General features: G+C 44.2%; 1 protein-coding gene across 1 annotated transcript; it reads left to right on the forward strand.

Annotated features, from left to right (window-relative positions):
* Nucleotides 1–294: 294 nt before the first annotated feature.
* Nucleotides 295–11,392, forward strand: ypel2b (yippee-like 2b). The gene is made up of 5 exons (XM_084020046.1): nucleotides 295–445; nucleotides 6,389–6,620; nucleotides 7,101–7,144; nucleotides 7,447–7,555; nucleotides 11,288–11,392. The coding sequence occupies exons 2-5, from the start codon at nucleotides 6,504–6,506 to the stop codon at nucleotides 11,375–11,377; spliced, it is 360 nt and encodes a 119-aa protein (XP_083876172.1). The 5' UTR covers nucleotides 295–445; nucleotides 6,389–6,503; the 3' UTR covers nucleotides 11,378–11,392.
* The last annotated feature ends 6,639 nt before the right edge of the window (nucleotides 11,393–18,031 follow it).

The raw sequence follows: 18,031 nt of genomic DNA on the forward strand, positions 1-18,031 counted from the left end.
AGACAATAGAGATACTAGCTTATGTATTTAAAAACATTGTGTTTGGCATGACATGTATACGTAACATAGGCTTCAAACAACGCTGCTAACGTCTAAAGGAAAAAACACATCAAATATAGGTCAGAAACCGGAGTAAAGAATCAAGTCCTACCGTATAACAGATTTTCTGCGAACACGGAAGTCGTTGGCCGTGAACCCTCTTGCTCCGACTGGCCGTTTCATCACTCTCTCTCTCCCTCGCCGTCTCTTCTAAACTCTGTTGGGCATCATTGCGCGTCAAAACATTGCGTCTCTGCAGGACTTGCCAGGGCCGGAGAGAAAGAGGAAATTTGCCTTTGGGAAGGAATGCGAAAGTGGGTTTAGGATTGGCACTGCCACGAAGGAAAACGAGGAGGTGCGACGTTTTCTGAGCTACGTGGAGATACGTTGTTTCTTCTCTTCAAAGGTAAAAACGATTTCCTCTCTTTGCTCTGCGTTATTTTTCCCACCGTGGTGCTTTTGTTGTTACGCACTGTTTTCATGACGCGCTATGAAGCTTATCCCAGCATCGATGTAGTGATGTAGGCAGCTCATCCAATAGCCTACTTTGTTTTTTTTTACCGAGGAAACTTTTAACATGCAGCCACATGGTGCTGTCATATTACAACAAAAACAGCTAAATTCATGGTTTGTGGTTTGTATCCTGCCAACAACATGTGTTACATGACAGTCATATGTATTCATCGTTCTTGGACTGATGTTTTCTTCGTGGACGCTGAGCTCTACTCTGCAGTGGAGCTAGTGTTTATTATTAGGACACATGCTGTTTGTGGTGGCGCTCCTGCGCCATCATATCCCCGTGCGCGCGCTCGTGTCGTGATGGTGCACGTCGGCGACGATCGTTGCGGGTTATCGTGTTATACGCATGTTGTGATCGTCACCTGTGATCTGCAGATGTTGACGTTTTTCAGAGTGGGTGGTGCGTGCGCGCGCGCGCGCGTGTGTGTGTGTGTGTGTGTGTGTGTGTTTTTCTTCCAGCATTGCTGAGCTGAGGCATCCCCGCCATCTGTGCTGCGTATGGTGGCTAAAGTTCTGCCCCAGATGAAGTGCGCCACTGCCTGTGACCTCTTTCAATAATCACACACACGCACGCGCACGTCCACACGCACGCACACACTGTAAACCTTAAGCCTTCACGTTTTGTGTTTTGATTGATGTGTTAGCCCACGTGACATCAGCAGTCCCATACAAGTCAATAACAGGCCAGCAGGTGGAAATCTCCCCCCCATCCCTCGACCCCGCCCCCTCCTCCACCACCACCACCACCACCACCCAAAAAACAACTCTACTGAATCAAGTCCACGTGAGACAGAAGAGACACTTATCAATTTTATCAAGTCACAACCTTTGCACTGATCTCTTTTCGCTGCGAGGCCTGCATGCAGATGGATATCGATTATGTGGGGAGTCAATACGCATGGATCAAAGATGGGGGTCAGAGTGTTGCAGGCCTTGAAAGGGGATCCTTCACAGAAAGAACTCGACTGCATCAACAAAAAAGTTGTGCTCAAGGTGTTGTCCCTACAGGATGACAGGTTTGAGTCACATCACCCGCTTTGTTTTGTTTGTGTTTTTGTCACTTTTTAATGACACACAGAAACGTAGCCACGACAAGAGTGTTTCCCTCCAGGAAATACAGCAAGTATTAGTGTCTGCAGCACCTGAAAACAAGCTTCCGTCTCTCCACAGAGAACAAAATAGATCAGACAGAAGAAAATGAGATGAGAGCACAGATTAAACATAGCAACAGTAACCAGACACACACACACACACACATTGGGATGCGTCGCTTCATCAGTGAGATTTGATACGGTCGTGGGGGCAGAGAGGCGTTTTTTCCCCCTCTTCTAGTCGGTGATGTCATGCTGCTGCTCGGTGTAAGACTGAATGGAGAGCAGCATAAAGTAGGGGAAATGGTGTCGGAGCAGCGTAGGACACACAGCTCATCCGCTGCTGAAGCGACATATACACCGCTTCTTCCCTCTCCGTTCATTTAACTCCCTCCCTGTCCCCGTTTGACTCTCATCTTCCCCCCCTTCTAACTCCTCCCCCCCCTATGTCTTTCTCCTGCTCTCGATCATTGTCAGAAGCAGCATCAACGGCGGCAGCATCAGTGTGTTACATAACAAAGGTTTTTTTGTCGGGATACAAGGGCCCTTTTGGCTGTGGAGACTCGTGGCACGTAGCCTTTTGTGATGACACCCAGAAATGACCAGAATGGACAGCTTGGTGACCTCAAACGACCCGTGGCAGAACTGATGAATAGACAGAGTGACAGCGGGGCAAATATACATATATATATATACACAAAACGGGCTGAGAGGCAAACGGGCCAGTAAAAGATGGACAAACACCAAAACACACACTGAGGTTATACAGTTGTTGCTAAACGTTCCTGCTGCTGAATCGCTGTGACCGCTCTAGTCATCTGATCATTTATGCAATTTGTTATTTTGTAAAGACTTTTATTTTGAAGCAGCCCTGATTGACTCTTTGCGTCAGCGTTTTACAGCACGTCAGCATCCTTGTTCCCACAAACAATGTTGCCTTGGAAATTGAGTTTCAGTCATATCCACCCACCGAGATGAGTGTTGACTTGTTCTGAAATGTCAAACGGCGTCTGAGTGCAGCTTTGATCAGGACCAGGACATCTTCATGTACAGTTACTCATTTCTTCATCAAGGTTTTTAGATGTTGCAAGTCATTCCCCGGAAATGTTATAGCACTAAATTAAAGCCATAACATTTCTAGATAGAGATGCCCTGATCCAATACTCAGATATCGGTGGTATCGGTTGTATCAGTATAGTTCTACAAAGTTAGGAAAGCAGTGTTTGAGCCTTTATGTTCATAAAAGAATGATGTCAGTCACTTCTACACAGTGAGTCATGAAGCGTATTAATAAAAAGCTGGTATCGGAGCAGAACTCTAAGCCCAGGCATCGCTTATCTGGCCTTAAAAAGTCATATCGACCCATCCCTATTTTAGGGCTGCAACTAATGATTCTGTTTATTATCGGTTAATAAGGTGATGAAAAAGTAATAATATAAAATGTCAGGAAAGAGTGAATAAATGCTTAGAGCCCAAGTTGAGCATTCAAATGTCTGTTTTGGTCGATCAGCGGTCCAAAACCTAAAGATAATCAGGTTATAATGGTAAAGAACGAAGGCTAAAATAAACAGAAAATCATCATGACTGAGACAGATGAACTAATGGTTCGTGATTTTTGCTTAAAAAAACAAAGACAATAGATTGATTATCAAAATGGATCATCACACAGCAACATGATGAAAATCATGTGAGTAAGAGGTCCCAGCTGTTTCCATCCAAAGCCACTGATACTCTGGTTATGGCTGTAATGAAGCGACTCCTCAGAGATAATACACAGAGAGAACTCCACATGGATTATGTATGACCCACAAGAAGATGTGCAACACGTGTGATACTATAATCCAGCGCTGCTGTTTAAGGTCTATGCATTCAGGGCGCATCACGATGCACCATCAACATGTTGACAGTTAACACAGTGCACAGAGCTTTTTTTTAATTATAGGTAGTGAGTAAACCTCTTGTCTGTCTGCTGTGAGACAGGTACTCGTCTATACATCACATTTACATCTTAGACATTCAGTCGGTGCAGTTATCCCGAGTTACTTGTAACAAACGCAGCGGTAGAGGCTTAAAAGAAGAAGCTTGGATTTAATGTCATTAAATTTGAAGCTTAAATTTGAAGCTTGCATTCCTAGATTACCTACAGCATTTCAGATGAATTACTAGGCTACAATCCCACAGATTTGTGCAAATGTAAGAGATCTTCTTGCTGAATTAAAATTTCATTCATGAAATTTTTGCCATTTCAAACAAATCTATTCCATTTATAAGAGACTCAAAATTTGCAAAAAAAGATGGTTAAACGTGACTTCAATAATGATAAAAAATAAATAAATTCAGTCAGTTGACTAACTGATTAATCCACTAATAATTTCATCTCCCTTTAATTATGCAGGTAAATGTTCTGTTGCCATCTCTGATCAGATCTCAGAGGCCTGGATCCTACATACACTTCTTCCTTGTACTCAGTCCTGAAATGACCGGGAGGATAAAACAGCAGTCTGTGTGTGTGTGTGTGTGTGTGTGTGTGTGTGTGTGTGCGCGTGTGTGTGTGTGTGTGTGTGTGTGTGTGTGTGTGTGTGTGTGTGTGTGTGTGCGTGTGTGTGTGTGTGTGTGTGTGTGTGTGTGCGTGTGCGTGTGCGCGTGTGTGTGTGTGTGTGTGTGTGTGTGTGTGTGTGTGCGCGTGTGTGTGTGTGTGTGTGTGTGTGTGTGTGTGTGTGTGTGTGTGTGTGTGTGTGTGTGTGTGTGCGTGTGCGTGTGCGTGTGCGCGTGCCAGGGGTCACTCCGACAACTGTACTGAGCGTGTCTTTGTGCCCCTAACCCACGCCGCTGGCACCGTGTCAGAGAAGGGAAAACAAGGGCACGTCTCACTGCCTTATTTATTTATATCGCCCGGTCCTTCCCATCAGCACTGGAGCCTTTATCAGCCTCCGACACTAAAAACAATCATATTGCAGGGCAGTAAAATAAAGGAGGCCTGTCTCTCTCTCTCTCTCCTGTTTGCCCTGAACTCACGGAGGCCTCCTGCTCCCGTTTAGTATTTTATTAGTTTTTCCAGATGGTTCAGTAAAGACAGACAGGAAGGAAAGGAGACAGACGGCATATTGTGAAGGTGACGGAACGACACAGATTCTTATAGACTCGTAATCCTCGAGAGAAGTAATTGTTTTTTTTAGCTGGGAAAGGTCATGTTTTTATATTCTATTGTGATACATTTAAACAAGAAAGAAATCGTAGTTGATATATAAGGTGTATATACTGCCTTTGTGCCTTAAAACTAGATTCAATTTTGTGATTTATTATTTTTGTTTGAGAGCTACAGGGCTGAAATCTAAATGAAACTGCAGAGATTAAATCTGCTTCACAGAGTAGAGAGCACAGGCCCCCGAAACCATCTCCTGTAGCGTTAGTGGAAACGTACGCCTGTCCTGCTGGCCCAGACCCTTTGGGATGGGTTCCCAGGCCAGCTCATAATCTCCTCAGTCACCAGGACACACCAGCAGAAGTATTTTAAGGGCTTGGTTTATTTGGATATCATAGAGCGAGCGGAGCACGATCCTCACGGTTGTGCTACACTAAGCAGATTATCTCTGCAGCCTCCTAGACTGAAACATAGACTTAAACACAGACTGTGAGCTAGAGCTGCTGCCTGTCTGTACCGGAGTCAGTGCAGAATGGTTTTGATCACAGCTTAATGGAGACAGCTGCGACTAACGATCAATTTAATTATCCATTTTCTGCCACATCAGAGCCCACCATATTTTCCCAGAGTGCAAGCTTGCTAAATAAAATATCCGACCAACAGTCCAAAATCCAAAAGGTGTTCAATTTGCCATGATATAATATTTAAAATATGATACAGTAAAGCAGCAAATAGTCATATTTGAGAAGCTGCACCTATGACAGCTAAGACTAAAAGTCGAGCCACGCTAGCAGTTCCAATGTCATGAGCTGATGCTAATGTCTTAATGCTAACATGCACGCAACCAACATGCTAAGTGTTTAATGCAGCTTAGTTCAACACGTTGGCCTGCCAACATTTGTAGCACGAAACACAAAGAATGTCAACTGTCTTTGAAGCAATGGATCTTAAAAAAAATGCATTCAAATACCTGCGTTGGACAAATTCAAGTTTCGCCTTGATGGTGCTAAAGAGGAAAAGTCAGTGGATGGCCGATTCATCCTCCAGGAACCATGGAAACCTGTACAAAGAACTATTGCCACGTCACTTGCATGTTGAAAAATGACTTGAAGCAACTATCAAAATTCGTAGGTTCCGATGGATGATCCACGTGACCGACTAGGACAGATTTTGGGCGTCTTGGTAGAAGTAGTGGCTTCCTGTGATGGAATCCTCATGTCGAAACGTCCCAAGATATTGAACCCAAAATTGCTGTAAATGTGTGTGAATGTCCGTCACTAGACTAGATTCTTATGGACATCAGTGTATGAATGTGCGTGTGAAAGGGGTTGTAATCTGCTTTGAGTGGGTGCAGGTCCATTTACTATTTATGTGCACCATGTTTGGACCTCATCTCCTAAAGTACAATCTCCAGTGAAATGCAGTGCCTCATTCATACTGCATCACATTTAAGGTTTTCCCAGCGGTGTAGGAGGACTCTCCTCATCCCAACAGCAAACGATGCACCTGTGGCTCAGTTTACAACACGTTTAAGGTTAAGTGAAGCAGCTGTTACACAACCGTGTAATCATTAGCCGCTCTTCCTCCCCATGCTCAGGTGTTCGCCTCCCAACCCACCGCCCACCACGGCCCTCACCTGTGTGTTGCGGTGCTTCCCTTGTGAGCCGACCTGGGCTGGCAGTCCCTTCTTGCACCGCCCGCCGACTCCGCCCATGGTCAGAATGACGCGCTCCAAGACCTTCCAGGCGTACCTGCCGAGCTGCCACCGGACGTACAGCTGCATCCACTGCCGAGCTCACCTGGCCAACCACGACGAGCTCATCTCCAAGGTAACCGGCGAAGCTGCTCTGGCGACTTGACTCGTCTTACCAAAACGGTGGTAGTTCCTGGAAACAGGATCATTACAGACTGAACAATTGCTTCACAAGCAATTTACTGTACAGTCAATAATACAGAATATATGTACATGTCTGTGTCGGCCACACGCTATTGCTTGCGGATGGGTTATTTTATAAACGGGTTAGTGCACTGGATTATGAATGCACCATCACTTTCTTCACATGCAAATATGAAAACACTGGTCAGCTGTGCACAAAGGCCTTCTAGCAGTCACAACGCATGTCTGTGGAAAATAAAGGCCTGCAGAAAGTAATTGCAAAAGCGGTGATCTTGTTATCTGTAGCGCATGGACGGTTTGTTGGCAGACACACCATTTAAAGTAGTACAATAGTCATCCGCATGTGGGCACGTCATGAGGAAACGAAACCTGTCCCAGCGTTTTCATTCCTTGTCTCATCTCGTCTCTGCAGTCGTTCCAGGGCAGCCAAGGCAGAGCCTACCTGTTCAACTCAGTGTGAGTGTCTCCTCTCTTGTTGCATTTCAACCCACCTGGTTATGCCTTGTATGCTGGACTTGGACCAGTGATCAGGGGATTTAACATATGGTTCCACACAGTTGTGTTGCTGGTGTAGATGGAGGTCAGTGCCTCTGACTCATTATCAGACGTATTGAGTGAGAATGAGGCTGCTCCTTGGCCTGGCACCCCTTCAGGATGCACTGTGTGATTGGGTGTGTGAGGCGGACAGTACCTGCAGCTGAGCGACTCACATACTACACAATACTAATTCTTAACTTTCCTTCCTCTCTCCGTCTCAGGGTGAACGTTGGGTGTGGCCCGGCAGAGGAGAGAGTCCTGCTCACAGGCCTGCACGCTGTAGCAGATATCTACTGTGAGAACTGCAAGACCACCCTGGGCTGGAAATATGTAAGTGCCCTTCGGCTGATTTGAAGCACCATCAAACGGCGTCCCAAGGTTAGAGGACGATAAACTGGGGGGAGGTTGTTATTTTAGCACACCCTAATTTTATTTTGCACCCTAATTATATCCGGACCTCCTCTTCTCTCTCGGTCAACGAGTTTCGGCTGCGTGGGCTGAATTAATTATGAGCTAGAGTTCTCCGAACAGATGGAGGAGAAGTCTGAATTTATCTCGGGTGACGTGTGATGAGCTTTTAAGTTTTGTGGAAGTGGAAAGACATAATTTAACTTCTCACTCCGGACTGAAGATTGCCATACATGCAGCGTACTCTTCCAGTTTAAATAACATTGGCAGATATCAGAGCCACGTTAGCATGTCGAAATACATGTGCGGGATCTATTTAGTACAGGTGGTATTTTAGGTCCCCATCAGGGTGAACTTAACAGCATCCACACGTGTTAGCTGTCTTCATACATCAAGAGTGCTGAGCGTGAGCAGCTGTCACTGGTGAAAAACTGTCCACATGGAGGTGAGAGTTAACACTGCAGGGCACTGCCTTAAAGGGTCAAACACGCAAAATGTGTGTTGTTTGACTTCTGAGAAGCCTCTATTGACCACCAACAGCACTCGTTGCCCAACCTCCACTAACATTCACTGGTTTCTAATCTTAAAGGAAAACACCACCGCATTTCCATACTGAACTATGTTCTGCCCTGATCTTAGACGAGGTGATACATACCTCCCTCTCCTCTGTGCGTGCACTCAATGGCTCTTGCGCGCACTCCGCGCAGCGCTAATTTGCTAGCATGTAGCTTGTCCCAGTATATTCCTTAGGATCCAAAGGGGGGTGAAGTTAGAAGCGACCAAGCACTTCCACGTTGTCCCTATTTAAATACGGTTACGTGAGTAGTTACACGACCCAAGTTTGGTTACACAAAATGAAACATGCCAATTTTTCTAAGCGGATAACAAGGATAACTATATAGTATGGCGGAATAACAACTGGAAGCACTTCGACGTCGGCGCAGTAATATCATCACTCAAAACATGACGGGACTATATACCTTCTGCTTCTTTTCACAACCCTGTACGATGCACGTTATAACCATGATGTTTGATTGTTCACAAACTATCTTACTACAACCTGATGCTTCCTCAACTGTGCACAAACTACTACAGGTAGTGCAGGCGACGGCGTGCAGGTCACGTAGGTTCTATTGACGGAAGTAAGAGGGGGAGCGGAGTGATGATATTACTGCGCCGACGTCGAAGTGCTTCCAGTTGTTATTCCGCCATACTATATAGTTATCCTTGTTATCCGCTTAGAAAAATTGGCATGTTTCATTTTGTGTAACCAAACTTGGGTCGTGTAACTACTCACGTAACCGTATTTAAATAGGGACAACGTGGAAGTGCTTGGTCGCTTCTAACTTCACCCTCCTTTGGATCCTAAGGAATATATTCGGACAAGCTACATGCTAGCAAATTAGCGCTGCGCGGAGTGCGCGCAAGAGCCATTGAGTGCACGCACAGAGGAGAGGGAGGTATGTAGCACCTCGTCTAAGATCAGAGCAGAACATAGTTCAGTATGGAATGCGGTGGTGTTTTCCTTTAAACCCTGGTTCTAAAAACGATGGTTTTCCTTTTGACCCTGGTATGAAGACCTGGTGAACCAGCTCCAAAAGTAGATAGGCCCGATCCCCATGTCCACACTCGAGGTGCGTTGCCACCAGGTCTGTGAGGCCGCCTCGCTGTCGAGGGCAGACATTTTGAACCCTTACTCACACTTTTGCTACCACGTTTCTGCAGACTTTGCCTGAGGGAATTACCCACAATGCACAGCATTAAACACGGGGTTACCAGGGGAAGCCCGGAGCCGTTACAAAAACAAACACATGTGGAAGGCCTGGCATATTACACATAACATTAACATGGAGGATTTAAGATGGTATATAGACACAAACCATTTCTTTTACTTGTTGAAGCAACACAAACCAACAAGTAGATCATTTATCACCATTAAAAGAACATACCCACAATAGTGTTTGGTGTCATCAAGGTAACGTGATCCGTCGCTGCGAAGTGCTGTCCCATTTGTATTTGTACTATTTCAAGCCCTCGCAGCCTCTCACACTCCACCATTTACCCGGTCCCTGAGGGTCCAGGACTGAAGGCCCCCCCCCCCCCCAAGGCAGAGAAAAACAGAGGTCATGCATGCCCAAGCCAACAGACACTAGATAGGACTTAATGGCAGGTTTCCATTAATATCTGCGGCAGCGGTATTCATTTTCCGCGGTCGTCAAAGTTCTAGCGAGATGCTTGACCTACTGCACTTCTAAAACAGAGAAATCTGATAACGTGCCTCTGCAGCGATGAGCCAAAATAGCTGAAGACAAAGCGAGGTAGAGACGCCCGACAGGGAAAGAACATTTGTGTCAGCCGACTCTGTCACTCTGCTTTCAAGAGAGGCTTAATGTGATCGGGAGGCCTTTTAACAAGAACGCACGGCTGCTGATGGACTTGGACAGGAAGCAGAAGTTGTCGTTTTGTGTCATTCTTAATGGCTTTGATGAGCAAAACTGGCCTTTTTCATAGTTTTCGGTTGAAATGATCCCCATACTATGTTTTTTTAAATGATGTGTTGAAGCATATTTTCAAAGACCCCTTTTTAATCTTGTGGCTTGGGTTTTGTCTTTGAAATATCTAAATTTGGGTATATGGGAGGTGGAATTGGCACAAGCTGAGGTAAGATAAGCGCCGCAGCTGATCATGTGACCACAATAAGAGACATCTGTTGACCGAAGACGCAATCCTGTAAAAGTCTTTTGGAAAAGCTCTAGTAAAGATCATCATGAAACACATATCAGAGGAAGGAAGTCATGCCAAAACTCTCACAATAACAAAGCAATGTCCTGATGTCAATGTTATGTTTATGCATTTCCTTGGATTTATGTATATTTTCCACATTCATCATGTAGTTTAGCACGTTAGCATGAACTAAGCACAGAGATGTGGTTCCTTTTGCAGGTATTTATCCATAAAACAAAAGTATAAGCCATTAGAGAAACCTGCTTACATATTGGTGGGTGCCGCCAGGCATCATGAATATTGATTTAATTCTCAGTAACTGCTACTTGATTCTCTTGCCAGGCCTCTCTCAGGAAGCTTGTTGCAACCTTGCTTCAAATGGACATTTTGCATTCAATATACTATGTAGGAGAAACGAATAAATAAACTGAAAAATAATGATTGTGTTTCACTGAATGGAAAGACACTAAGCTGATAAGATTCTGTGTGTAGTCCAGAGGAATTTCAGATGACATACTGACAGTAGAAATGCATGTTACAGCCTGCAACAACAGAGCAGACGCCACATCTGTGTCGGCTGTAGCGAGGCATCAACCTGTGGCCTTTTGGGGGGGTTTTTGGCTCTCGTAGTGGTGAGAAACACATTCCTGCCAGATGAAAGTACGACGATGTCGTCCGCTCAGAGATTTGGTTCTGCAGGCTCCTCTGCAGTGTTAAGTGACTGACAGTTACATAACCAGCTCCCAAAGAGCCGGCAGCAGAGACAGGCCAGGACTGAGTCAAGGATTCTCATATACAGATGAGAGGACTGTCATGAGCGGGCTTGTTTTTTTGTTTTAAACGCACCTTTTGTGTCCGTTTCTTACTGTCCGTCATCACTCTCTGTCGGTCCGGCGTTTGAATTAATCACCGTCTCTCCTCGCCCTCCAGGAACATGCCTTTGAGAGCAGTCAGAAGTATAAAGAGGGCAAGTTCATCATCGAGCTGGCCCACATGATCAAGGACAACGGCTGGGACTGAGGGACGAGCAACAGAAGAGGGAGAGGGGGATGAATGGACAAAGGGATGGATAGATGGGAGGGGGGAGGGGAGGGGAGGGGGGGGGTCCTGTGTGGTGGATGAGTGTGTGACGTTGGTTTGGCTGATTTACCATTAACCTCTGTAACTCTCTGCCCATCCCTCCCCACCCTCCTGACAGACACACTCCCATCAAGGCCCCAGACATCCCAGCTTGACAGAGAGACAGACAGGCAGCTAGCAGGACTAGGTGACTGGCCAGCAAGAACTTCCATGTTTTTGTGTTTTTAACATTCAATAGCTCTTCCGAAGGTGGGGACACTCCTCTATACCTGCTGGGAGACGCCTTCGTTGTATGAAGTGTTCCATCTGGTCCGACAGAAACGTTTAAAACCAGTTGTCAACAGGTCAGTCAGTGGGCATTTAGCCAGTCAGGCCAGCCCTGGAGGGGTTCCTTGGCCTTGGTTGAAGAGCTAACGGGCATTCGCTTTGTCCTTAGCTTGAATCAGATGACCTAAGATGATTATAACAAATCCAGCTGAACGCCGCCATGCCAGCTGGGCCAGTGATGAAGCCTGGCGCCGAGGCTTGGCACGGAGGCCCAGGCACACGGGTGTCGGGTCGGGTGTAGGGATTGCCTCCCATCTCTCTCAACAAGGGAAAAGAACCCGATCCAGTTTTTTTGCTGTGGCTTTCATGGCTTCTGGCTGGGATTCACTCCACAGTCTTGCCAGCGAATGCAGCTCAGAAAGGGCCGAGAGTGAAAGAGACACAGACAGCCAGCCACCAGTTTGCCCCAAAACCTCACAGGAATTTGCCCTTGCAGCAGCAAAGCAGCTCCCCCGGGGTTTTTACTTAGCCTTTAATACAAAGAGACATGTAAAGTGATCTGCTGATCCTTTTCCGCGTGCGCCTGGCGCCGGCAGACGCATCGCTGCATCCAGCTTTGTTACTTGGCCGGATAGAATTACACAACATAAGCAGGTGAATAACTTTGGCTGGAATTCCCAAAGGTTTGCGAGCGCCGGGAGCATCTTTCTGGTGTCGAAGGTACAAACACAGCCCCTGCTATCGAGCAAATAGCAGATTGGAAGAAGGAAGTGGCCGATGCATGACTGGTTTCATGGGCCAAGAGAGAAATTATACAGAAAGTAAGTTGTTTTACTGAATTTATGAGCTTTACGAGGCGTTTACTGTAGATGCATGTGTATAAACGGTATCACTCTTAGGCTCTCTTTCAGTCTGGGATGACTGCTTTTTAACTGCTGTTACTGATCTTCACTAACCGACCGTCAGAAAACATAACAAACCTGCTGGTCAACATTATGAAGCAATGCACTAGATAGACCCCACTTGCTTATTATTTTTGTTCCTCAACGCATCAACACATCATCCACAGTGTGAGATCCCCCCCCCCCCCCCACACACACACACTGCACCGTGGGCCTTGAGTTACGACACCTGGGTAATATTTGACGTAACATTAATGGGAAGCATTGCTCAGGTACCTTGATGCTACCTTTCATTTGCTTAAAGCCAGGATGCCACTTGAGCTGAGCTGTTTATTCTCCGATGGAAATGTTTTTCTTTTTTCAAATGAGAGAATCCATCCATGAAGTAAAACAAGTGTTCCGACCAGTTTTGTGCTCGGTCCTCATCACATTTTGCAATGAAACCTTGTGCTGTAATACAACAAATAATCAGTTTCACCTCAGTCCATCAGAGCTGCGAGATCCTTTTTACGGAGATTTAAATGTGATCCCGGTTTACGAGAATTAGTCAAATTAGTTTCCTCGGCTGTCGCACAAAGTTCCCCTTTGCTCTGGAAGTTGCCCTGTGTACGGTGAGCACTGTTCAAGGCTCTCCACTTCCAACCAAACCTAAAGAGACAACTCTCTTAAGTAACGATAAGCAGCTGACCGCTCAGTCCAAGTCTGCAACATTAAACCCAACCAAAGAACCCACCCATCGACAATAAATTGACCAAACAAAAGATCTCATTTTGCTTGGGCAACGTGTTGCAAAACAAAAGGGGGGGTGTGTGTGTATAGCTGAAAGCCAAGGTTGTGGATAGCCTTTCTCTGTGATATATATAGATATATATATATAAGTATATATATATAGATATATATATATATAAGTATATATATATATATATATATATATATATATATATATATATATATATATATATATATGCGCATTATGATTTTGTAAACAAAAGATCTTAATATATGAATATATTCTATTTACTGTATTCACCATGAGGATTACCATTCATGTCAGCCTCTGTGTTACAGACTGTAAATAGTGTTAATGTATTGTGTTTTATCTATGATCCATACGATGAATGAATGAATATGATGTAGGTCATGTCATGCTTTCTCTCTGGTACCCCACATTGGCTGTACGATACTACTTTTTTACTGAAAATGTTTCAATTTTAATGTCTTTTGTAAAGGAGGACGCGGATGTTGACTATATATATATATATACACAGATATATATATATATATATATAAATATATATATATATATATCATTGGATCTTCATCTAATAAAATGCACCTTGATATCTGGATGGAATATAATGTTTGTTTCTTCTTATGCAACCTGAAGTCTATCCATGTACCTCGATGATTTAGCAATGTGCCTTTATTAAGTTGGGAGACTGAGATATTTGGAAACAAATTGTTTCCTGGAGCCCAACAGAGTAGCATCTTTAGTTAGACCACCCCTGCTCACTAAATGCCCGTGTGCCTCTTAACCCTCAAAAAATACAGGTTTTCTGTAATTAATTCGTCTTCAGCCAAATTTGAGATGATCCTCTGAACGGTGACCAAAGATTTATAACGGGATCAAGCTGAATGCTAGAATTGCAGGTTCAGATGTAAAAATTGAAAACATTTTTTTTTTTTTTTTTACATTTTAATAACATAAATTTAAATATGCGATTTAAAAAAGGTGGCTTACATGAAATCACAAATACAGTCAGAGGTTACAGAAATTAAAGTCCTAGTCCGCTAATTTAGGCAAGTTTGCTAGTCTGGCCCATTTTAATGTTGTTGTGGGACTGTAGGGTGATATTATGTTTTTGCAGATGATAGGTGCAGCTTCAGCTAACTAATCACAATCTTCCTACTTAATAGCAATTATCACATCAGTGAAGAAAAGATTAATTATGAGCTGGATGTCTGTGGGAATTGACCGGGCACCATCATACAACATGGGCACACAGCGTACTCCAATTGAACTGTGATATCTGATGGGATGTTTTTATTGTCCCCATGGTAACATGTGCATCATCGGTTACTAATGGGAGGAAAAATCAACATCAGCAGCAGCAACCGCATGCAGAGGAGGAGAGTTATGAGTCGGTATTAGAGTCACACCTTTTAGCCATACATTAATCAAGCTTTTTGTCGTGCTTTCCTCCCCTCCCTCCCTGTTCTCCCTTCTCCTCCCCTCCTCCACTCTCATGTCTTGCTTTTCTTTCCTCCATTTCATCTTCCATCCTCCTCCTCTTCCTCCCGTGCTTCCCCGTCTCTTCCTGTTGTGTTGTTTCCCATCATCCTCCTGGGCCGATTTCCCTCTCTGTCCGACTTGGCGAACCCACTCCAAATCTCACTGCAGCAGATGGTGCTGTGTTTGCATTGGGGAGAGGTCTCCTAGCAACCCAGTCTCTCTCTCTCTCTCTCTCTCTCAGTGGTAGAGTTGGTTTCACTGTGTGGGTCTGCCATGCTCACCCCTCCTCTGCCTCTTTGATTGACCAGACCACCTCTTGTTGTTGTCTATGTTTACGTCTCTCTCTCTCTCTCTCTGTCTGTCTCTGTCTCTCATACAAAAGTAGGGCAGGGGCTGACGGTCTGGATTACTATACATGTGCAATGATTACATTTCATGTGCAAAATGGGCAAAGCAGGACAGCATGTGTAACCCGATGTGACCTACATTTCTTTTTTCTTCTTTTTTTTTGTTTTGTTTTACAGATGTTCATGTATGTTGTGACGATCACATCTGGGCCACGTGGGGTTCGACGCTCACATTCTTTGGTATTTTCTAGCTGTAGGTATTTTTGTTTCATGCTTACAGGATCTGACATTTAAAAAAAAGCTAATTACCATCCTGGGAGACGTGCTAATAAAAACACACCATCAGTCTGCACATAGAGACGTGCGATGCTGTAGATTCAATCCACCAGACTACCACAGTCTGCTCTGCCCAGACACACTCTTTACAAGACAGAGGGCATATGAGGACACCTATCCTTACATTGGATTGGTTCTTGGGCTTTTACTTCTGGCCTGGCAGCACGCACACACACACACACACACACACACACACACACACACACACATAATTCATAGCAGGACCCTAAATATAGATCTGCAGCACTAGACTTCATTGGTGCCTCTCAGGTGTTTAATTTAGCGATGTGGTAGCATCTACAAGAGAGAGAAGCACAGAATATATGAATATTATGTTAATGTATGTAAAGTTTTCTAAGCAAGAAATGTTCACAGAATGTTTCTGAAACAAAAACACTTTTTTAACTCAATCTTAACGTGAGATGAATTAAACAAAAGTGTAACCCAAAAAAAGATAAATCAAATTTTAACTTTCCAATAAGACGAGTGGATGTTAAAATCTAATCATGAACCCTAGACCAAAATCTTAAGAGATCGTTAGATGAGAAGATTCAAAACCACTCATGTGTGCATGTTAAAGATGAAGATGGAAGACGCAAAAATGAAGAAGCATACGTCCCTCTTCCTTGAAACCGTTTCCACTTATGTTTTTCATTGTTGTGGCAACTCCTGGTCCTTAGTTCGGGAGAACAGAAGCCTCTTTAATGGCTCACCATCCATCTTTCTCTCACTCCCACACACACACACACACACACACACACACACTTCAGTATTGCTGAGGGATAAGCACAATACAAACGTCAGCCACTTGCCATGTTATGAAACTGTCCCTGATTAATTGCTTTAATTTACTTTCAGCTGCATCTCTCTCTCACACACACACACACACACACACACACACACACACACACACACACACACACACACACACACACACACACACACACACACACACACACACACACACACACACACACACACACACACACACACACACACACACACACGATCATTCTCCTCAAAGTCTTTTGACTCGTAGCACAAGGACCAACAACCCACTCTCTTCAAGAACCTTTTGTGTGTATTTTCACTAAATAAAAAATGTGCAGTATCACTTCTAAAAGCGCCCATTATAGGCATCACCTAAGTGGTGGCAGATATTGATGATCGTTATGAAGTCACGGAGCGTCCCCGGGAGAACTCCTGCACCAGCCGAGCTAAGCACCACCTAAAAGCTGGCTTTGTGGCTCTCTATTGTTTTTGAGGGGAATCGTCGGCCTCTGAGGGAAGCAAAGTGCTGCCTGCTTGTTTGTTTACTCGAAGAGGCCTCGGTGAAGAAGGGAAAGCTCCCCCCCCCCCCCCCCCCCCCCCCCCTTCCAGTTACCTCATATCTGTATCAGGCACTCAAAAAGCTGGCAGAGGCCGGCCTTGCTGGAGAGCAATGTGCAAGGCAAGCACAAAAGAATACATTGAAAAAGGCCGGCCAGAGTGATGACACTTTGACGTTCAGGAGGCTGATATTCAGATGGAGTGCAGTTCCCCAGGAAAAACATTAAAAGATATAAAAAAGGGATTTCTCATCTCTCCTTGTAGTCCTTATTTCCATGACATCATCAACACGTTTCCAGGCCAACAGATGATGAAGAAAAGGTCATTCATTCTAATGAAAACACCCCAGCTCAATCCGATCTCATTCAGCAGCGATTCTGCATTCTTGACATGTTCCTGTTTGCGTAATTCAGCGATTTTCATTGGGATCAAAGTCCAACTTGATCCTTTCAGAACAGAAAGCATAAGAAGGGAAATTAAACTAAAATCTAAAGGTCTGAATGCTGCTCAGAAACACAATATGTCTCATCTCCTGGAAACCCTTCCACAAGGAGAAAAAAACACGTCTGGTGTCTGAGAAATGTTGTTGCACAACTGAACCTCTGAAGGAGAAAAGCTAGAATTGATGTGAGGTAAAGGATTCATCATAGATTGAGAAAGTAGCAATACTCTGCTGTTATTTTGTCTCCAGTGCAGAGACCTCCATACTCTTCCTCATTTAAAAAATACTGAATTATTGGAAACAGGTTGAAATTTCTTCTCACTTTAGACAAAAGGGGGGAAAAAAGAATTTTAATGACTTGATTATGGCCAGAAGGGACTTAATAGAGATTGATTTGCTCTGAAATGACATTTTGGTTTTCAGGACGATTAAATATTAATTCAATCGTTTGACAGTGAGAAGAACCATTATGCCCATCTAGTACTATGGAAACATCTGGGATGCATTAGGGCCCTTAAATGCAGAATTACAAACACACGTCAATGAAATAAATAAAACAACAATAATACCTCCAAGAGACAAAAAAAATAAGGAAGAAGAGGAAAAACTTATATTGGGGACACGTTCTGCACGTTGCTTCATATAAGTCTAATTTTAGATTTGTCATATATTGATTGAACACGTAGTTTTTATGTTTGAGGCCGTGGATCCCACAATGTTTTACTTATTATTACATCA

Source organism: Eutrigla gurnardus (genome assembly GCF_963514095.1).
Source record: "Eutrigla gurnardus genome assembly, chromosome: 10".
Taxonomy (NCBI): Eukaryota; Metazoa; Chordata; class Actinopteri; order Perciformes; family Triglidae; genus Eutrigla; species Eutrigla gurnardus.